We start from the raw sequence: 23652 nt of genomic DNA on the forward strand, positions 1-23652 counted from the left end.
AAATTAATTAACCAGATTACTAAATACAATTCATTGGCTTCCGGTGTCCACCAACACTGGTAATACTATGCTGCAAAAGCCATATTTCTAACCTAAAAAGCATATTTTTGAAAATTACTTCGTTCTCTCTGAAACACCAGATTTCACTGCTCACTTTCGTGTACAAGAGATAAGTGAAATTTCTTCTGTAACATGAAGGTTTCATGAGCCACATAACAAACCTTTGGAAAAAACTCTGTGCATGCACACACACACACACACACACACACACACACACACACACACACACACACACACACACACTGTGAAGCACTGTTGCTTAAACTGCAAGAAATCAAGGCTGATGCCGTTTTAGCTTCCTAACATGTCAGTCAATCCAGAACAGCCGAGGCAGCCAAATAAACTCGTGACAAAATTAAAGATGTGAAGCACCCTGTAGCGAGCTTGAAGTGCAGCAACTTAGAACTGCAGACATGTGATTTGCTTCATGTAACTAGATGTGGACTTTTACCTTTGACAAGCATCAACGCTACATGCTTTTTTCAACAGTTGACAGCACTACAATATGCACACTTAGACTCAGTATTTCTAAGGCTATGATTGTTTACCTCTCTACATAGCTAAAAAATCTCTCGCAATGAAACAGTACTTATACTGTCTTAAGACATATTCAAATCTGCAAACACTAGCGAATAAAAGTCCTGCTAAATATATGCTAAAAGTCCACAACAATGCAGACATCATGCTTTGAGGTGATTTTAATAAACACACATTAGCACAAGGATACTGAAGTGGCCTGGTTGGTCCACTATTTGGTGTGCCATCCAGTCACTTGTCCACAATATCAGCCAGCCCCTTTGTAGTTACTTGTCTGCATTACCAACAGGAAGAGGTAGCGTCCTAGCCATAAAATGTGTGCATCAACAGCACATATAGGTAGCTTCCTCCATGGTGGAATGCAGCTGCAAGAGAACTGCATAAGAAACAGATTCGAGGTATACATTTGTAGTGAATTCTTTCAGAATCAAACCTTGAGAGGCAACAGTCAGCTAAATGTGCACTAAAACGCAGCACTCAGAGCAGGTTTCATAAGGTTGCTGAGTAACAGCACAAGTAGCAGACACAACAATAGAAATAAATGCAATGCTTCCTTGAACAAGAAAAAGCCATAACATGCTGTTGTGCTGAATTATGCTTCCACATTTGAAGACTGATATACACAGGAACTGTCATTAACATGTTATGCCTAATTGGGCGAAAATAGATATTTAGTCATTCCAGTCATTTGAAGATCATTTGTAAACCACCAAATGGGAAAATTATTTCATGCTTCTTGATTGGTCTATACCAAACTTCAGGCTCAAAAGCGGTAGCTCAAACAAACTGCATTAAAACATGCGCACGTTTGCTTCTCTTAGAGCAGCTAGGAGAAAGTAACTCAACTGTACTTGCTGTTCAGTTCATTTACCTGTCTGTAGATAATGTATCTTTATTTGGAGCTATAGGAGGAGTGGGGGGGGGGGTAAAATGTATGAACAAATAGTACGCAAGTGAGCAAGGTTGTCGGAGTGCCAGAGTGGCCCTTTCTAAAGAAAATAAATCAAAACATTAAGACACACACTGTGTCAGATGCGATACTTGTAAATAAATCCACACAGACCAACGAGCGAGAAAAACGTCAGCGACGTGCCCCTAAGGGAGCAGCTGGACTGACAGTTCTTTACTTGTCCCGCAGCACATCACCCCAGTGTTGAGGAATGCTCAATACAAGGGAAACAAGTAAACAAAACACAGTGTTCCAAACAAGATAAAAATGAGTACCCAGGTTGTTTTTTAGGCAATTGCATGCAACTAATTGCAGCAATAAATGCCTCGTGAAACTGAATGAAATAATTTGCACAGCTTATTGCGAAACTTTAAGGCTCGGGAGGAGACAACGTCAAATGCATCGGTTCAAGTAAAGCAAGAGGTCTGGTTAAGGTCATTGCAATAATTGTTGACGTAAGCTCAGCTAGTGTAATGCGACCAGTAATTGAATGTCGGGATGAATAAAACCATGAACCAATATTAAAAATATTCCAAATGCATTTCAACAGTATAGTGCAGTCAGTTGTGACAAAGGGAGTGTGAAAGAAAAATAACCTCAGCAACACTCATCACATATGGAACAAATGCCTTTCTTTTGTGCAGCTTCAATATAAGCTTCACAGGGTTTCACGTAATGCAAGGATAATCTCGTAAGGTACGAATTATTCATGCTAGCCAAGCCTGTGCTTCTAAGGCACAGTGCTCCACTTGAACGCTAATATTCAATAATATATTGCCCATTATGCTATGTCTGCCAGTTATCACACCGCTGGTTCACTTCAAATTTGCCATGTCTTGTAACAGGTAGGTACTGCTGAAGTAAAGCTATGAAATTAATTGCCGCTTTTAGACTACTGTAGAAAGGTAATGAGGCACATATATTTTTAATTTGGTCTATACTGTGGTCAAGATTTCCCAGCAGGAGAAGCATGAGCATAAAAAGTGTCAAAAAGCATTACACATTATAAAACAATGCATTTGCTTACAGCAGTGCTCTCATGACGCCCGCGATACCTTTTTCCTTTCCTCTTGATGCTCTTTCAAAAGTTTAAAACGAAACAAATGAAAGAGAGATATCCTGGCCCACAAGACTTGTCAGGCTACAAGCAAAGACAAGGAAGAAACAACCGTATGTGATACCCACACATACCTATTCTTTTACAGGTGACATGCTTGATGTCCGGATCAATGGCTGATAGGCTGCACCAGCAGGTCGATGATGCCGTTAGCCTCAGGTTGAGGTAGCGTTAGCTCAATGACGGATGAAAGGGGTTGCAATAGCAGCGTGATTATACCGGTGGGGTAGCTGTACAGTCCTCCGCTGCGGGCGCATTTGAAGATAGGTTGATTTAGAGAGATGCTTTCGTCAATATAATCAAAGAAGCAACATCCCACTGCAGCCTCTAGCGGTTCAGTCCAATGTGTTCAGAAGTGGAGGCTAAAGTGTAATTACCTATGCATCCATTAGTTTGCATAAAAATGGTTCAAAAAGCCAGTCATAATTTCCATCAAGCTATTATTCGCTAATCGCGTTATACTTTTATCGCTTCGGACTGAAAATGGGGAATGACATTCAGTATATTGAACGTAATCCAAATAAAATAACAACAAACCTTCCAGTGTGCTATTACCTCAGCTGCACTGCAATGGAATGGTTTTGATATTTTTAAACATAGTTACATTTACCAAAGGTATTAAGAAACGTAGCACTTGATGTGACTGCGACGTCGAACGGGCAATGTTCCATATCGAGTAAACACTCAGGCAGCAGAATCAAAAGGTGCACGCCGCTACAAGCACTTTTCATTCTAATGGTCTACTTCTTAAGCGCTGCTCCTGTTCAGTCAGAACAACGAATCAAGGGGCGAATCTAAAAGCCGCATAGCTGTCACGCGAGCGTGTCTAAACACCTCCTCTTTGCAAGCGATTGTGTCTTGCTCGCTTTTTGCACCTCACGGCGAACAAGACATAAAGACCAAGCCTAAATGCATTCGCAGCCCTCATGCATCCCCACAACACACCACAGAAGCGATTTTACAGTTCTGTGCTCACATTCGTCAGCAATCAAGGTAAGCCGTTTCCTCTATCGGGCGACGGGCGCCGGCCGCTCCGGCGTGGTGTTGGCTGCGGTACGTCAGGGCAGTTTTTGAGAACTCCATGCGCGTAAGAATGTATTCCGCAGCACAAGGGCCATCTGTCAGCTTCAGAGTTCAGTCACACTACCACAACACTAACCAGGCCGCACATTCAACAAAAACAAGCTGAAGAAAGCCGCCACAGCTACAACCGCCAGAACTCGACACAAAGACTGCGCCAACTGCGCTTCAGCGTACTAATACAGGTAGTGTAGCACACGGCCAATAGTACTCATGGATGGATGGATGGATGGATGGAAGGTAGAAGCGTCCCCTTTGAAACGGGGAGTGGTAGTTGCCATCATGCTCAGTTTTTCCGTTATTTTTGTTTAACTCTGCAGTAAGTGGTTATTAAAATTCGCCATTTTCTTTAAAATACGTCTTCTTACACTTAAAAACTTAAGTCACCTCTCTGCTTTAGAGCCACCAATCCTCCAATCGCTTTTTGCTAATTTATACCGCAGATTTATTTACATGACTATTGCTATCTCTAAGCGCTAAGGCCTCAGGAAGAGTGACTTCGCCTGCATCGACATCGGGATGAATACCATCACATTTTAGAATGAGGTGTTGTATTGTTTCTACAGATTTACCACACACAGCACATGTGTCATCTTCGTTAAATTTCTTTTTGTAGCTGCGCGTTCTAAGACACCCTGACTTAGCTTCAAAGAGGAGAGCACTGCCTCTTGAGTTATCATAAAACGTTTCCTTCTTGATCTGCCTTTTTCAGCATCGATATAGTTCTACACTATGCTTCTTTTTCATTGAATCTATCCAATTTTTATCTTGGCCGTTTTTAACCTGTCGTTTAATGTTCTTTCTTTCTCCTTCCTCGTCTCTGGCAAACTTACTGGCCAGCTTTCTAGTTCGTTTCCGCCACTGTGTGTCAAAGCTCTTTCTGTACAGGTATTTAAATACCTTAGCTGACCACCTGTTACCGTCCAATTTCCTCAGGCGTTCTTCGTATAGTACTTTACTCTGAGCTTCCCGTGCTTCGAACGTTGCCCAACCCATATCCCCCTGTACTGCCTCGTTTGTGGTTTTCCCATGGACACATAGTGCTAATCTTCCAACAGTTCTCCGATTTACTTCTAATCGCGACTGAACTTCAGCCCTTAAGCATAGAACCGCATTCCCGAAAGTAAGCCCCGGCACCATTATTCCGTTCCAAATACCTCTGAGGACTTCATACCTGTTGTACCCCCGCAATGCCCTATGTTTCATTATCCCGGCATCTCTTCGCCCTTTTGCTATAAGATACTGTTCATGCTTTTCCGTGTACATATGACCTTTGTTTACCCATACCCCGAGATATTTGTATTTGGCCACTCGGGTAATTCATTGCCTTGTATTGTAAGCTCCTGATCAGTTGTACCGTTGAACACCATCACACCTGACTTAGTTGCACTAGAACTGAAACTTAGATTGTCTCCTTCGTCTCCACAGCAATTCACCAAAGTTTGCAAATCTTCCTGGCTATCTGCTAACAGTACAATATCGTCCGCACACATTAAACCCAGTAATCTTTGCTCAACAACCTTTACGCCTAATATGTACGACAGATCATAACCTAGATTGCTTCCTTGTAGCCTTCTTTCCATACTTATCATATAAAGCATGAACATCAGCTGTGATAGAGGACAACCTTGCCTTAATCCTTTGTGTACCTGGACAGTTGTTGTACTCTTAATTCCTTCCCATGTTATTTCAACTTCATTTTCTCGATATATTTCCTGCAGAAAATTATTTACCTCATGATCGACACCTTCACCTTTTAATATGTTCCACAGGAGTTCCCTGCTCACGTTGTCGTATGCACCGCTTATGTCCAGAAAGGCTAAATACAGAGGTCTGTTTTCCGCCTTAGCTATTTCTATGCACTGGGTAAGCACGGACAGGCGATCATCTAAGCGCCTACCACTTCTGAACCCGTTCTGAAGTTCTCCGAGTATTCTATTACTTTCTACCGGTATGTATGCAACTGATGTTATTGTAATCGGTTGGAAGAATTTTATGTTCGTCTTATTGCCTTTCCCTTTATAAACCAAATTCATTTTACTCTGTTTCCAGCTGTGCGGAATTTCCTGATTTGTTTTGACTGCCTCCAATATTTTTATCCGTTTCCTTGCCTCTTGGGCTAAGTTCATTAATTAGCTTGATTGGAATTTAGTCGATCCTTGCGGACGTACATATTGGAATACTTGCTTCCGCCTTTTTCCAGTTAAAATTCGTCAGTTCCACGCTGTTTTCTATTGTGCTGTTCTGTGTTGCTCCCTCATTTGGGGCGATTACTCTATCGTCTTTCTTAAATGACTCAGCTATAACTGATGAAATGTAGTTCACAGCGTCATCTTCCTCTGAAAATTTTCCCTCGGCATCGTGAATCTGTTCCTGCTTTCTGTGATTCGCTTTGACCAGCCAGCTTATATCGTTCCAGAATTTTCTTGGTCCCCCCTTTAGTTGCATCGCGAACTTCAGCCAGCCAGCGATCAGAGGACTGCTTTATTTTAGCCTGGACGAGGACCTGCACTTTCTCTTTCTTTTGCCGATAAGATACCCATTTTCGGCCTATTCCCTCTTCAGATAACTGCGCCCTCTTTGCTTCTCTGTGTTCCCGTGATGCCAACCGTCGTTGTTCGATGGCCTCCCTAATTTCCTTATTCCACCAACTTCCTGGCTTCCTCTTTCCTCTCCAGCGGTTTACTCCTTTTACTTGTTTTATTTTTGTACTAATGAGTAGTTCTAACTTACACGGGATGTGTCTCTATTGCTTCCTCTATGCCGGCCGCTATTTGCGCTATTTGATCGTCATTTAATTTTGCGTACTCTTTTTGACTCCCCTTCATTTCTCTTTTGAGGAAGGCTCCAAACTGTAGACTAATACGCTTATGATCCCTACCGAGGCTCTACTTTCCCTCTTCGTCTATTTCCATTATTGCGAGCTTGCTATACATCCCGTGCGAGATTAAGCAGTAGTCAATGGTCGTTTGCCTGTTACGGGATTCCCACGTGATTTGTCCCTCACACTTAGTTTCTCTATTTACAATAACTAGGTTGTGTCGCTGACAGAAGTCTAGCGTCAACTTCCCGTTACAATCTGTGTATCCATCCAGATCCTCGATGTGGACATTCATGTCCCCCAAAAGAATAATATCGGCGCCTTCTCCAAACTGCTTTATATCGTAGTTGAGATACTTAACTAGATCCGTGTTCTTTTGCCTGCATTTGTCCCCTGCCCCCCAATAAACAACTCCTAGCCATGTCCTTTTACCGGCAATTGTACCCGATACCCAGACATGTTCTTTGCAAGTTGACTTTATTCTTTGCCAATTTGTTCTTGATGTATCTACATACCTACTCCTCCTCCCTTCCTCTCTGTCGTGGTTCTGTTGCTCGCTTCCCAGACGTAGCCATCAATAAATGGTGGGTCTTCTAGGTCCCTGAGATGTGTCTCGCATAGGGCGTATACACCTACTTCTTCGTCCTTCAACTGCTGTTCTATCTCTAACCACTTCGCTCTCTTTCTACCGCCTTGCATGTTTATGTACCTGATCCTGGTGTTAAATTTCTTTTTGTAGTTTTCTTCTTGGACCTCCTAGTGGCCATTTTATTGGCACCAGCCTCCATTGCTACACTTTCTACTTTGCTTCTGCCTACCCCTAAGCCCTGAGCCGCAGTGGACCCCCTAAAAAAGCTACTGCCCGGCCTGCAGGCGCCACCCGATCTTGGCTCCTAGCCTTCCATTAAAGTGGATGCCATCTCGTGTAAAGCCTCCGCCAAAGCCTGCTCTATGCGCTTCCCTGTTTGTCTGCCACTTCAAAGCCTTCCTCCTGCATGGCTTAACTTCCTTATCTCTCGATTAACAGCCACAACGTCCTTGTCAAATTCTCCGTTCCGTCCCTGCACTTCCAGCACTGTGCACACCACGATCTGGACTTGATGTGCTATCGCCCCTAAATCGTCAACTCCCTCCGCTAATCTTTCCACTACTTTTGCGGCTTCACCACTCAGGAATTCATTTAGCCCCGCCGCTGCAACTACCTCATTCCGCTCTGCAACATTCTTAGAAAGTTAGAGTTTGTCTCTCTCAGTACTGCGTCCATTTTCCTGCCTGATAATGCCCCTACTGTTACCCGCTTATCACCCTTTACACGATCGATTATAGTCCTTTTGCGCCTACTCATATTTGAGTTACCACGGATAAGCACTAGGCTATTCCCTTCCTCCATCCTAACTTCCGGATTATTATGCCGCCTCTTATCAAGGAGGGACTGAGAGAAGAAAGGAAGAAAGAGGTGCCGTAGTGGAGGGCTCCGGAATAATTTAGACCACCTGGGGATCTTTAACCTGCACTGACATCGTCACAGCACAGGGTAGTTTGTGCAATCCTGCTGTGGCACTCATAATTATTGTTCTTGTTATTGCTTGTGTCGCAGGTTTCCTTGCCTTCACATCGGCCTCGTTGGACTCCACCCCGACCTGAGGAACTTTGTGGCCCTGGACTTCGTGGAAGTGGACTGCGTAGATGAATCATCTTCCTACGAATTGACGGGTATATCAAGAGTAACTATCAATATAATTCAACAGGCCATGCCAGGCCCCGCGTCGCCGTAGGAAAAAGATTAAAAATTTGTTGTGAGGAAAGAAAATGGCGCAGTAACAGTCTGGCATATCTCGGTGGACACCCGAACTGCGCCGTAAAGGAAGGCATAAAGGAGGGAGTGAAAGAAGAAAGGAAGAAAAAGGTGCTGTAGTCGAGGTGTGCGATAAAAATTTCGACCACTTGGGGATCGTTAACCTGCACTTGATGTCGACTACATGGTGGTCGCGGCTGCGCATGCACGAAAATCTCGCGGCCGCTTTGAGCGTGCGCGCTTTGCTTATTCCGTATAGGCTACTCGCATTACTGCAATGAGGTAATAATGTGTTATAACCGTGAAGCAAGCATATAGACTAGGAGCGCATGCTCCCATCTGAGCCAGGGTAAATTAATGATGTAGAGTTATCGCGATGGGTCCTCGGCGAGGGTTGCTTCTAGGATAAAAAAAATAGCGGACGGTTTAGCATGTCTAGGCGCGGAATATCGTGCAGTAGCACTAGTTACTGTGGGCACTTAAAATCATTAATTGCTAACTGCATCTGACTTTAAGGCCTTTACCATAAAGACCTTTACTGAAAAGGTATTTACCATGAAGTCCTTCACCCTAAAGTTTTTTGCCTTAAAGGCCTCAACACTGCCAGGTGTACACACCTTGAAGGTTGCCGACAACCCGGTGGGCTGCAGATTGGCCGCCTGCTACAAAGCAGCCTTCAGGGATGAATGTACGTATGGCTGCAATCTAAAAATGCGCCTGGTAGTGTTGCCACCCTAAATTAAAAAAAATGAAATAAGTTGGCTTCATAACTGCATATTACCCCCTAGAATTTTTGCTTTTGTTGGCCCCTGCCGGGGAGGCTCAGCGGCAAAGGCGTTAACTAGTTAGGCCCAGGGACGCGGGTTGGAATCCTGACCTCATGGCGGCCGCATTTCAGTGGAGGTGACCGAAGGGCTCATTTTTTGATCCACGGGCTCAATATGGAATGAAACGGGAAGAAAAATTAATTCACCCAGCTGCTTTTTTTTGCTTGTTTTCCTGTATGAAAAATTTTGTGCTAGTTTTTGTTCTCTTCACAATTATATGAACATCGAACAAAATTACTGCGTTGCGGCATACGGGTTCCTTTTTTAGAGAGCCCCAGAGTCAGAAGTGTTTTTTTGGTATGCCCCTGAGGGTCTATATATGACATGAAAACAAACATTTTTGATGTTACTGTATCGTTTATACTAGACAACATTTTATGAGGAGCAGTTTTTTAATATTCGTTATAGCTCAGAATTTAACATTGCGCTGACATGTTGCTGTAATGTTCCAGTAATTACTGGTAAGTAGTAGACTTGCGAAGTGCGCTCCTGGCACTGTTCTGTAGTAACAGACTCGGTGCGCCTCAAAAGTCACGATGTAGATTCAAATGTGTTACGCGACAGCGTATGCAGCTTGCTCGGTCGAAAAGCCGTCAGCGGCGTCGTCGTAGTAGTAGTTGGCGGCACCGCGCGTCGGAAATATTCTGGGGCTGCGTAAAAATCAAAAGGCACGCACGCTCAGTGAATAAAAAAAACCGAGGTTTAGTCCGTGGATAAACTAGGGCCTCTGGCGTTCATGACGGGGAGGCTTCCACTTCGCCGCCACGACGGCTCGACGTTTGAACATGCATAAAGGCGCGTCTAGTGAATGCAGGGGTTTCTTAGAAATGCATCTCCGAGATCTGTACTGAGGCGTGGATGAGTAATTATGAGCATTCTTGGCGTGCAATCGTAGCGCCATCGTTGCGGAACCCACTGAAACCTCCCTTTGCTATGCATGGCACTGGCCCGGCAGAAGGCGCGCGCGTAGGCGACCTTTCTGCGTCGTAGCAGTGTCGTTCGTTTCTGAACAGGAGTAATGAAACCGCTGCGGCGTCTACGAGTGCTAGTGTTGTGCAGCGTGTGTGTTGTTTTCAGAGGCCTTGTAGAGACTCCGAGTGATTTGTTCAACGGGCAAGGCGATGACTTTCCGTGGATGCCCTGGCAGAGCTGCAACACGGCGTCGCATTCTACTCTTAAAGGCGAAGCTTAAGCTTCATCCAAATTTAAAGCGAAAACTTTAGGGCTCATTCACACATGAGTGTCGCACAGGTTGCGCGACCAGCAGTCGCCTGCGACTACACCGCAGTTCGACAACACCGATGTTCACACTTCCAAGGGCCACCGGCGGGTCGCCTTCTCGTTCGATTCTCATTTGAAATGAGAACTCTTGTGAATGACACCGTTCGCGCGCTTTCGAGAGTTTCCTCTACTCTGGCCGCGTCTCCTGCGCTCGCGCTTGGCCATCGAAAGTGCTCTGGTCTCTCGATATTAGCAATGTACTGCGACGACCTGAGCGAAGAGGAAGATATAGCGGCGGTGTGCATCGCAGGCGTTCAAGCGGCCTGCCAGCCAGCCTGGATGCCAGCCGCTAGCGTGAGAAAAATGCGCTATTATGTGGTTTGCTCGTGTTCATACCATGTTCTGGAAAGTAGAAATTCAAAAATGAATCAGTTTTGGGGGTCGTTGGCCAATACCGAGCTGCTGGATACAAGCAAATTTCTTCTCATAGCCGCTTTGCTGCTGTTGCCCAAAGCGGCTCGATCGCCTGGCGTCTGCTTTCTCCGCTGCTGAAGGCGTCGCGGAAATCGAGAATATTTTTATATTATCATGAGACGGGGTTCACAATAAAGCCGTCACGAAAGTAGCATCTTGGTTACAGCGGTGCTCAGTTCCGAAACGCCCTCAGCAGCGGCATCGATGTGAAACCGGCTACGCTTAGCGACGACTACAGCAGCCAAGGAGCAGATAGATCAGTTCGTCGCTCGGCACACTCGCGAGCGGCGTCGTTGCCGAAAGCTCGGCTCGCTCGCTGATTGGTTCAGTGGTTTGCGACGCACAGTCGCGGGGGATGGCGCCGCCGTCGACGCCGCTGCCGTCCCGCTCGCTCCTCCAGATGTGCGGAGAGAAGGTGTCGCCTCGCGGGATATATATAGGTTTAAGAGAAGTGGCCCTTTGAGGGCGGAGTTTATACATCCTTGCCCTTTTGTGTCATATTGACAAGACTGTATCATTGTAAGCCTGCCCTGATGAAGGGAATGCCATTCCCGAAACTGTTGGCACAATAAACATTTAAAACGAACAGTCGTGTTTGTCGTAATACTGTACTTACACTTGTAAACTGGCGCATTGGAACCCCTACAAAATACTATATATATATATATATATATATATATATATATATATATATATATATATATATATATATATATATATATATATATATATATAATATGCGCTTCGCCTCAGTGTATAGTTGTCGTTATGAAGAGCGCGTAAGAGACGCAACAACGACAGAACGAAGCGAGGAAGTGACAACGCGCTCAAGAGACGCCAGAAGAGCGCGTCGCACGACTCGAGAAGCGTCGTAACGAAGATGCGGCTAAATGAAGTTGTGCCACGTCCCGGAGTGCCTCTTCAACTGCGAAAGAAACCGGTTTGAGTTCTCGAGAGCGTCGGAATGAGACGCTGCGTAGACGACGTGCCGAGGAAACGAAGCTTTCGCAATTCAACTACGGTTAAGGAGAGCTAAACAACAGCCAATTTTTTGAAGTGTTGCTTACTTTGTAGTAAAAAAGTACGCAAATCGTTCCTGAATAAGTTCGCAAGCATGTGTCAGCGCATCCATTTCCCCAAAAACCAATTTTAAATTTTCATTTTCATGCAGGAAACATTCATGAGTGCAGGAAAAATTTAATTTGGGAGAGCTGCTTGGGTCCGCCGCGAAAGAAGCCACGGATACACTTATTTTTACTGTTTCCCTCAGGGTTACTGTGTGCTTTATGATGAGGAACAGAACGGGACGTAAAGCTCCTCGTTTACTGCGCCTCGTTTTTCTGAGATGTGACGTTGACGGTCGCGTGCCTCACGCTTCGCAACTTTTCGCAGAGCCGTATTTCGCCCCGCGACCTAACAACCGGTCGGGGATGCAGTGGATGGGCGGCGTGCTATGCTTCAACCTGAACTCCATCGCCAACGGAGGACTGCAAGAAAGCGGTGTACGTATACTCAACACTCTATTGTACCCTTTCTTAACACCTACGTGAGAAATTTGTCTGCAGAATTCTTGTGGAAGCTGCCAGGCTGCAAATGACAGGAACGTTTAAGGTTCCCCGGCGTAATCTGGCTAGACTTATTGTTACAAGATTGGCCACACTACTATACAGCTGTCAGAGACGGGTTGTTCTTGAACACTTGCGAAACGTTTCGCTGTAGTGGCGTATGCATGTGAAGGCTGGCCTACGCTGTGCCACACGGTGATTCGATGCAACAGCCTGATGATGAAATTTTGTTTTGTGCTCGGCACTAGCGCCTTCAGCATCGGAAAGGATTTTCGACAAGAGCCCTTGGGGCGAATCCTGCGGGAGTGTGACGCTGAGGTATGACGATCTATTTGGAGGAGGAGGAGGACATCTTTATTTTTAGAAAACATATTTCTAGAAAAGAACACATGTTCCTCAAGTGTGGGCTCCTATTTGCCCAAGAATCCACAGACCTGGGCTTTATTGAGAGCTCTGTCCACTAGCCCTGTTGGCCAGTTGGTTGAGCAGCGCACAGAGCGGCCTCCCATGGGCAGGGCGATGGGTTGGGTATATTGGGGGAACTGCCATGAGTTGGGGCATCCCCACAGGTATTTAATCAGGGTGGCCTTCACCGTCCCACATGTTGAGTAGATTGAGAAGGTCAAGGTAGGGTGGGAGCCATGAAGAAGGTGAGGTGAGATGTAGCAGTTTGTCTGCAGTTGCCACCAGACCGCACTGTATTAAGGCGAAAGCCTTTTTTGGCTCATGAGTGGCGTGTACAGAAGTTGTAGAGGGAAGCTGTAGACGGAAGTTGTAGGCGGAGAGAGATAGAGAAAAACTTTATTTGGTCCATTAAGGGTTTAGCGTTCGGTCTTCTTCTACATAGCTGCAGACTCTTGACCTTCAAAGCAGGGTTGGGCCCCTAGTCCATGGCTCCACTGAGTCGCGCTGCTTCGCTTGCGTGCTGCACCATTGGCCTTTGGGCGGCGAGCTCGTAGCTGGTGAGCCGGCTCTCCCACTGCTCCGCACTGGGGGTTTTGTGTTGGTGGAGCGTGTAGTTTCGCTTACACTCCCAGGTTATATGGTAAAGCGTGGGGGTTGCCCCGCACCACGGGCATGTGTTCCTACACTGTGTAGGATACATCTTGCTAAATATATGTAGGTTGAAGAATGTTCCCGTTTGCAGCCTCCGCCAACTAGCTGCTTCTTGTTGTGTTAGGCCCTTATATGGCGGGGTGTATCTAATTCTCCTGCCTCTTTGATAGTTTAGGTATTCTGAAAATCCGATCTCCACGGTGAAGTGCTGTCCCAGGGCGTATGGCCGCTCGGCTCGGTACGTGATCTCTCGAGCCAAGCTGTCTGCCCTTTCGTTTCCTTCCATCCCCGTGTGTGCCGGAATCCCGATTAATTTGTGGGCTGCTGTTTTTCTGAGGTGTACTGCTTCGCGGAGGATAGCTAAGGCAGCCTTGCAGATTATACCTTTCGTATAGTTTCTGCATGTCTCTTTTGAGTCCGTTAGGATGACCAATGATTGGTCTTTTCGATAGCCCTCAGTCGCTGCCAGCGCAACAGCGACCTCCTCCGCTTCCGCTATCCTGACGCTACGTGTAGTTGCGCAGGTGATTAGATTGCCTGCGTTATCAACTACCACAAAGCTGTCTTGTAGTAGCTTTCGCGTCTATTCCATGGATACATGGTTGCATCCGTGAAGACTGTGTTTTCTAATTTGGCTAAGTACCTCTCCACATAATCTGCCCGCGCCTGTCTTCTGGCCGCGTGGAGATTTGGGTCCACGTTTTTCGGAATGGGATTGACCTGCAGGGTTTTACGGATCTCGTCGGGTGTATCGGCGGATCCATCGAGATGCCCCTTTGGGTCGCGACCCAACTTTGTCAGCAGCGCTCTTCCTGTAGCCGTGTTTCTGAGTCTTTGCAGCTGTGCTTCGTGCTGTGCTTCTGCCAGCTCCACAAAGGTGTTTGATTCGTAGCTGTAGCAGTTTCTCATTCACTGTGTTTCTTGGTAGGTGGAGTGCCGTCTTGTATGCCTTTCTTAGTATTGTCTCTGCCTCTTCCGTTTCGCTTTTGATCATGGGGTGGTATGGCAGCGAGTAGATGACCCTACTGACTACGAGGCTTCGTACTAGTTTTAGCGTGTCTTCTTTCATTCCATGTTTTCGGTTGGCGACTCTGGTTATCATTCTGCCTACCTGTTCGGCTGACTTGCCGAGCAGGCAGATTGTGTGGCTGCATTTTCTGCTTGCTTGCAGCCACATTCCTAGGTCTCTTATCGTGTTTTTCTCCGGGATGTTTTGCCCCTCTAGTTTCACTTCTAGCTGCGCGTCGGTGGGATGTCTTCCTACGCTCAATAGTTCGGACGTTTCTGTAGAGCAGGCTAGTCCTCTTTTCTTCACGTATCTTTCAACGCACCTTGCTGCTCGTTGGAGTAGTTCTTGCTTTTCCCTTAGGGATCCATGGTTCACCCAGGCCGTGATGTCGTCTGCGTACATCGCGTACGGGATGCCCTGGATTCTGCTGAGTCTTCTCGCTAGGCCGATCATCGCCACATTAAAGTGTATGGGCGAGATGACCAAGCCTTGGTGTGTTCCTTTGCTTCGGGTGGTGAAGACGTCACTCCTCAGCTCCCTTAGTCCCACCGTGGCCGTTGTGTTGGTCAAGAAGTCTTTGACATTGTCGTGGATTCTTCTCCCGCAGTTGGTGTTGTTTAGCCTCTCCATTATAGCGGCGTGGCCGACGTTGTCAAAGGCACCTTTTATGTCGAGTGCCATGACTACGTTCTCCCCTTGTTTGGGCATTGTCTCCAGGACTTTTCTTTAAGCTGCTGAAGTACGTCCTGCGTCGAGAGGTTCGCCTGAAGCCGAACATGGTGTCCGGATAGAGCCTCTTGCTTTCTAGGTGTTGCTGGATGCGTTTCGTGACGATCCTCTCGCTCAGTTTTCCCAGGCAAGAAGTGAGGGAGATTGGTCTGAGGTTCTCGATCTGTAGCCTCTTGCCGCGGCGGCTGCGTTATTATGGAGGCAAAACGCTAAGGCGCCCGATTGCTGTGCGATGTCAGTGCGCGTTAAAGATCCCCAGGTGGTTGAAATTATTCCGAGCCCTCCACTACGGCACCTCTTTCTCCCTTTATTCTATCACTTCCTCCTTTATCCCTTCGCTTACGGCGCGGTTCAGGTGTCCAACGATATATGAGACAGATACTGCGCCATTTCCTTCCCCAAAAAACCAATTATTATTATTAAAGGGAAAGGAAATGGCGCAGTATCTGTCTCACATATCGGCGGACGGCTGAACCGCACCGTAAGGAAAGGGATAAAGGAGGGAGTAAAAGAAGAAAAAAAGAGGGACCGTAGTGGAGGGCCCCGGAATAATTTCGACCATCTGAGGACATTTAGTGTGCAGTGACATCTCAATGCACAAGGGCGTCTTAGCGTTTCGCCTCTATCGAAACGCAGCCTGCGCTGTCGGGTTCGGACCTGGGAACTTCGGATCAGTAGCCGAACGCCTAAACACTGAGCGTGAATTCTCAAATGTGGCATATCAGGCAGGTTTTCAAAAGGAACGTCAGCCGCCTAATTGATGTCATCGCCTTACCTGAGAACTGCAAATGCAGCCTGGAACACTTCTTCGCAAAGCAGACACGGGGCGAATAACAGCCGCCACAGCAGGTTGTCCCCGGCCCATGGCTCCAGCTACTCGGAGTCCAGGAACCCAAAGACATCCGCTTCGAAGTTCTCAACCGAGGCCACGCCGCCACGCTCAGATCTATCCGAAACCCTCAGCTACAAGCCTCGCGCAGCAATGGTCTGAAGGAATATTCCTGGGGAGCCTTTGCGTTGACGTTCCTGTTGTCTTCGAGGCCGCGCGAGCTTTGCCAGCGTGGGGCGCGTGTCACAGAAAAGTCTTTTTTTTTCTTCGACACCCAAGCTCTTTGTTTTCCCTCTCTCTCAGATGCATCCGATGTTTCAACGAAGCCCTCCGCTGAATTTAAGCTCTTCACTACAGACACAAAAAGGAGGCAAGAAAACTAGCAATTCTTTACATAGTTTTATGGGACACCTCGTCAATACTGCATAAAGCATAAATTTTGTAGGTTTTTAAATGTTTTTAAGGGCAAAATTTCTGTTCACGACTGTGTATATTAACTGAGAACACAATAAAAATCACAAAAAGAGATTAGCGGTTATGTCTTAGAATGGTTATGCTTTCAATACATAGTGCACCAATTTAATATTAAGAAAAAGTTTAATTAAATATGCATGAATAAACAAATCTGGCCGATTCACGATATTCACATTTGCCTGTCGGTGCCATGCTGCCTCCCTGATTGGCTCTCAAATGTGCCAATCACTTGTCACGTGCTTGAAACTAGAGGCGCGAAGCTGTCAGTTTCAGACGCGCATTTGACTTCCCTTTGAAAACAGATTTTTAGAAGCGCTATTTTTGTTGCCCGGCTGGTAGATATAAGTGACTGGTAAGAGGAATACAAATTACAGGTGATAGGTATGAGAACACTAGGTCACGACTTACCGGAGTTGAGAAAATAGCAGCACTCTGAGAAGGGCCGCTTCCTCAATTCGTATGTACTGGAACAATATCGCGTGAAAAACATGGTACCCAAACATGATGTAGTGATGTAGTAGTAGTAGTGGTTTATTTAAAAATAATTAAAAAAGCGGAAGGAAAAAGAAAGTTGCAGGCCCGCAGCAATTGCAATCTAATATCTTAAGCACCCGAGCTGCAGCCAGCGGAGGTCAAAGGGAAAGAGAAAGGGTGGCGAGGAGTATAGAGAGGAGCGATAGCAAGAAATGACAGGGGAGAGAGCTTTGTACACTATTTACAAAATACATAAAGCAATCAAGTGCGCGCCGCTTCCGCTCTAATGTTCAAGCTCTCCCTTTCCCTTTCACCTCCGCCAGCTGCAGTTCGGGCGATTAAGATATTAGATAGCAATTGCCGCTGCCGGCAACACCCTTTTCCTTCCATATTTATTTTAAATAAACCACCACTACTAATGCTGCTACTACATCATGTTTGGGTATCATGGTTTTCACGTGATATTTTTCCAGTAAATCAGATTTCAGGAAGCGGCCCTTCTCAGAGTACAGCTATTTTCTCCAGTACGGTAAGTCGTGAGCTAGTGTTCTCATACCTTTCACTTCCACTTGTATTCTTTTTGGTTACAGGCGCGGAAACAGACACACCACAAGGCAGAAAGACGGAGCGCTGCGTCCCGTCTTCCTGCCTTGTGGTGTGTGTTTTCGCGCCTGTGACCAAAAAGATGTACAGTTACCAACTTGCTCAGCAAGACGTTCTTTTAAGCTTGTTTTCCTCTTACCAATCACTTATATCTGCAAGCCGGGCAACAAAAATAGGGCTCCTAAATGTCTGTTTTCAATGTGAGTTGAAATGCGCGTCTGAAACTGACGGCTTCGCGACTCTAGTTTCAAGTACGTTACAAGTGATTGGCACATTTGAGAGCCAATCAGGGAGGCAGCATGGCGCCGACAGGCGAATGTGAATATCGAGAATCGGCCAGATCTGTTCATTCATGCATATTTAATTAAACTTTTTCTAAATATTAGATTGGTGCATTATGTATTTAAAGCATAACTACTCTAAGACATAACCGCTAATCTCTTTTTGTGATTTTTATTGTGTTCGCAGTTAAAATACACAGTCGTGAACAGAAATTTTGCACTTAAAAACATTTAAAAACCTATAAAATTTATGTTTTATGCAGTATTGACGAGGTGTCCCATAAAACTATGTAAAGAATTGCTAGTTTTCTTGCCTCCTTTTTGTGTCTGTAGTGAAGAGGTTAAATTCAGCGGAGGGCTTCGTTGAAACATCGGATACATCTGAGAGAGAGGGAAAAGAAAGAGCTTGGGTGTCGAAGAAAAAAAAGACTTTTCTGCGACACGCGCCCCACGCTGGCAAAGCTCGCGCGGCCTCGAAGACAACAGGAACGTCAACGCAAAGGCTCCCCAGGAATATTCCTTCAGACCATTGTTGCGAGAGGCTTGTAGCTGAGGGTTCCGGATAGTGCTGAGCGTGGCCTCGGTTGAGAACTTCGAAGCGGATGTCTTTGGGTTCCTGGACTCCGAGTAGCTGGTGCCACGGGCCGGGGACAACCTGCTGTGGCGGCTGTTATTCGCCCCGTGTCTGCTTTGCGAAGAAGTGTTCCAGGCTGCATTTGCAGTTCTCAGTTAAGGCGATGGCATCAATTATGGGGCTGACGTTCCTTTTCAAACCTTGCCTGCTATGCCACATTTGGGAATTTACGCTGTGTTTAGGGCGCTCGGCTACTGATCCGGAGCTCCCTGGTTCGAACCGGACCGCGGAGGCTGCGTTTCGATGGAGGCGAAACGCTAAGACGCCCGTGTGCATTGAGATATCACTGCACGCTAAGTAGCCCTGGATGGTCGAAAGTATTCCGGGGCCTTGCACTGCGCCACCTCTTTCTTCCTTTCTTCTTTCGCTCCCTCCTTTATACCTTCTCATACGGAGCGGTTCAGGTGCCCGCCGATATATGAAACAGATACTACGCCATTTCCTTTCCTCAAAAACCTATTATTACATTATTATTAGAGGATCTAATCTCCGGGAATTCAAGGGAAATTTTCTACGCGGCACTTCAGAGCTTCTAAAAGCTAGCGTTGCAAATAGCCCGGAGACGCAGGCCCGAGACGCTGAAACTTTTAAAAAGATCACCATGTACGCACGTAACGTGCTCGGGGATTGTTCGGGGTGCGTAAACAAGACGAAATGTATGGTTGTGTACTAACTCACCAGAAAATATGACAGAAGTGAGTTAACATCATGATTTTCAGGATCTTCGCCGATGTTGAGCTTGTCTCGTGCCAGACACCAACCGACGGACGACGACGTAGGGCCTGTTTGGACAGGCTGCACACACCTGGCACAGGCGTTCTATCTTGCTGGCTGTAGCGAGCGCTCAAATCTCTTAATGATGGAACGATAATGGATGCCTAAGATTCGCTTCAATTCCTGACCAGTACGAGATGAACGTTGACAATCTTAAACACTCTGTGCGTCTCAGTGGCCAGAGTAACACAACACGATACAGGAGATGCACGGAGAGGAGCGAAAAAAAACTTTTTGTGCTTGGTTTCTCGTAAGAATGTCTCGTAGTTATTCTGTTCCGTAACAGTATTCTCTATTTTTGAAGAGAGGATCTTACTCACACGCTCATACCGTTCTCAAAAATGACCCTGCCTTGCTGCTGCTAATGCATCAGCAATTATCTATAGGGTATGACTTCTGGCTCCTCAATTTGACCGCTAAAGAGCCACGCGTGTTTCTAGTCGCGTACGCCGCGCGTGCTACTGTTCTTGTATATGTATATACAGGGAGCATATACAGGAATACTAGCGCGTGCCAGCTGCTGTGGAGAGGATTGGAGAGGGTAGTCAGGTACGCGGCGCGCGTCGCAGACAGTAGGAGGGTAGCGGCGTCCCAGTAATCGCAGCAGATGAGCGCGCCACCGCGGAGGGCTCCGGCAGATGTGTGTTCTGTGCCCCGTGGCGGTCCCCGCTTGCGCAGAGGAGGAACGAAGGCATCCCAGGCCTGCTGCGGGCTGCCTTCGTGACGTCGCATACCTTGAACGCGCGCATCGTAAAAGCTTCTTCCCTTATCGCATGCGCAGTGCATGGAAGTGGGTTCTGCAAAGAACGCCGCTGCACTTCGATGCGTCACAGCGGAACGCTGGTTGTGCTCGATGCAACTCCCGGTCGCCCACAGTTACAGCTCCCGGCCGGGCACTAATGGTCAAACATTTAAACCAGCGTCGTGTCTTATATCTCCGGAACTATCGCTCGACATTCGGTTCAGCACCACTGAAGTCCTCTTAAGTATTTTGGCACCGCTTGTCAATTTATTTTCGCAGCTATTTCCCGAGAAAGAAAGCTGGTCTTAACTGTGTGCAAAGTTTTTCGGCGAATTTTCGCTACGTGGTGGAACCGACTGTAAAGCCAGGGGTAGGATCGCTAAACTGAGATTGTCGTGTCTTTGGGCTAATGAGTTCCTCTATTATCAGCAACAAATGAAACTCGAAAAATGTTACTGCAGCATGAACAGCAAACTGAAGATCTCAACAATATCAATATACTAGCTCAATTTAATGTCATTTCGAGGGCGCTAAGGCTGCCCTTCGCAGGTGTTAATCAACCTCACTTGTGTTTCCTCTCGAGGAGAAATAGATTGTTTTTTTCTGCTGGGATTTCAGTTCTCTTAGTGTTTCTCTGCTTGCTGATAGCACTGCGCCAGCTGTTCCGTCGCAAGCGGCGACCTATAGGTCACCATCTGAAGCACCTCGATAGCTTCCAAAAAAGTCGGTGTTCTTTGTGCGCAGGTTTCGACGTTGCTGTTCATAGCCCCGGTTCAGCCCAGCATGCCACCAACCGCAGAGGTTTCCACTTCCAAGGTCATGGGCTACCACAACGTGCCTCCTATCGCTGGCCTGCGGCCTTCGCTCGTGTTCATCTCCTGCTGCACCCAACTCAGCGTAGATATAAACGGTGAGCATATGTCTACGTTCAAGGAAATTAATTTTAGCGCCAGACGATAGCGCAGGACAGTTTGGTTTTATGTTACTTGTGAGTTTAGCACGGGCTGTGGGAAGCTTAGGAACGATTACATCAAGTCCATTCCGGGGGAAGTGTATGTCACTGTAAGCGTTGACACAGAGACCAAGACGGCTGTGCTACAGATGATAGCGTTCCACATTGCTGCGCCATGAGCGTGAAATTTCAAGAATTAGACCAAGTAACTTCATTGCGCCCCACCTTAACAGAGAGGGAAATAGGCAAGGTTATGATGAAATGGGGATAGTGGGGCGCTCGTGTGGCTGGCAGAATGCTATTATGCAAAGGTCTTGATCATGTTGTGTTGCTATGGACCCACTGCGAATGTAGGCCCCAGGGTGACGTTGACTTTGCCAAGACCTCGGGCTGCATATTGGCAAACCGTTTCTTGTAGGCACACTCGAGCTCACGCCGCCGAGAACAGCGATCATGTGACATGATGTGGCTTCTGCCAAAACTATGTAGCGGAAATAGATAGAGCGAATGGCAAAAACTGCTTCTACATGTGAGGCCGCTGTTTCTTCACGAAGTTGAAATCAACGTACCCGAACTGAAGGCTTCTACTAATGTTGGTTGTGGGCAAGTGATTCCTTGGGTGCTGTGCAATCCGCGCTGTTGGATCCTTGATACTCGCCATTGGATGCTGAAAGTGCATCGATTGCAAGGGCTTGTGCAAAACGCGCCGTGCGATGGATAAAGTGGAAAATGCGACGCCGGTTAGGCGTGTACTCGAAGCTCACATGGCTCGGCTCATGTTTTGTACTTTTCGAACGTTTGCTCGATCACGGCATTTCTATGCTGGCTTCTCCATCGCACTTATGATCGCGACGCACTTTCGATGAATAACGGTGTACGTGTTTTTCCGGAACACAAGAGTGTTGCCATCGCTCAGAGAAAACCGAACAAAATTATCTTGGCTTAAACACTCTGTTGTTAAGCCTCAAGATTCGCACATAGGTCGTGCTCAGTTTGGTTTTGTTCTAAGTTAAATACTCCTCGTCTGCGGCGAAGACGAACCAAAAGAACGAACTTTGCAGCAATGGTCTCAATAGCGCACTCTTGCTACTGCGTAGGCTGAGGCGATAAAGCGCTCGTTCCTGTGATAGACACGAGGTAGCGCTACATGCACCATTGCTACCAAATCGTGGTGTTGTGGTTCGTCTTCGATATAGGTGATGGGGATTATCAAATGATTCTACTGAATAAGGTGAGTACTCCACATTAAGGTTGTATCAAACACAACTGACCCCCAATAACACCGCTGTGCGAAATTTGATCCTGACGATGCGAGCGATTAAGGTAGGATAATTTTTTTCTATTCTATCTGAGCGACGCCACACTCAGTAGTATTGATATCTCAAACCATGTGCTGGGAACTTGCGTCAAGCTTGTTTTGAGGAGGCTGGCCCCATATAGGGGCAGCTCGCGGCGATCCACTTCAGCGATCATGGACGTTCAAAGAATAATGGGCCGGTGAGCTAACTGTTGCTTGACAGTTGCATTTTTTCGGAAACACACAGTGGGGTTACTGAGATGTGTCATTCCGTCCTTGGCGCGTCCCGCACGCAGGCAACTTTGGCGCGAACGTATTGCGCAAAGGCCATAGTAGCGAAAACGCAACCGCACACGACGCCAATAAAACTTTTTGTTTTCAGAAGTCACATTAAATAAAATGTGATAAATGTTCAGGCAAGAAAATTAAAAAAAAATATTTATTATTTTTAAACTTCCTGTTAAGCTGAAATATTGGTTTTTGTGGTGTGCAGTACTTGGTCAACAGGAGAGCAAGCTATCTCTTATTTCGGGAAAACTTTGCATTAACATGGTTTTGTGGCCGTTTTTTGCAATTTATAGACAGGATATCGAATATTAGGGCATGCGTGAATATTGAACAACGTTTATTTTTCCTTTTTTCTTGGCCAAAAGTTGTGGTTCAGCACTATAAATGTCGGTTCTGCAATCAGTAGCTCTCCGTCCCATGATGCTTAGAGCGCCCATGGTAGCTGAAGAGGTCTTGAGGAAGCTCCACGCAAACTGCCACAGACGGGGCGCCAGCTTTCCCTCTAGGTGATTGTTAGAAAGTCTAAGCAAGCTCTATAGAAAAGCACTCATTTTTGCCAGTTTGCTCAAGTCTCGAGATCTTAATATGGCAACATCCTGTCGTTTTTCAACCCCACCCGCCACTGACGGCAACCGAGCTGACGTTCATAATGGATTTGCGTGTTCACTACGGCATAGGCTTGCTCAGCCAAACAAATCATTCCGAAAACCGAAACTGTTATGGAGAATTCTCTAATAAGCGCTCACGCTGGCCGTTTGGGAACACTGTGCTCTATGGGCACTCACTGCGTGCATCTGGTGACGTCGCCCCAACGCTAGGAGCGCACTTTATTTAGAGGCGATGATACTACGTACGGCTAGATTATTTTTGTGTTTTCGTAAACGGACAGACATCTGATCGATGCGTTGGTCATGTGCAATGATAATTTATGCGGAACAAGGGTGCGTACTTTGAAGTCCATGGCATGTTTTGCTATGCTTCCATATGGGAGAGTGCATGGAAAGTGCTGGCTCCCAACAGTGAGCTGCTTCCATAATGACAACTTACTATGCGTCTCGAAGGGT

The 23652-nt window shown here is 46.5% G+C and overlaps 1 protein-coding gene across 1 annotated transcript in view; it reads left to right on the forward strand.

Annotated features, from left to right (window-relative positions):
• Nucleotides 1-2775: 2775 nt before the first annotated feature.
• Nucleotides 2776-23652, forward strand: part of LOC144123716 (uncharacterized) — a 37392-nt gene continuing 16515 nt past the window's right edge. The window contains exons 1-4 of the mRNA XM_077656495.1: nt 2776-2822; nt 8162-8277; nt 12274-12383; nt 20796-20961. Coding sequence (XP_077512621.1) covers nt 2776-2822; nt 8162-8277; nt 12274-12383; nt 20796-20961 — 439 coding nt within the window. The remainder of the gene's footprint in view (nt 2823-8161; nt 8278-12273; nt 12384-20795; nt 20962-23652) is intronic.

Source organism: Amblyomma americanum, chromosome 1 (genome assembly GCF_052857255.1).
Source record: "Amblyomma americanum isolate KBUSLIRL-KWMA chromosome 1, ASM5285725v1, whole genome shotgun sequence".
In the NCBI taxonomy this organism is placed as follows: domain Eukaryota; kingdom Metazoa; phylum Arthropoda; class Arachnida; order Ixodida; family Ixodidae; genus Amblyomma; species Amblyomma americanum.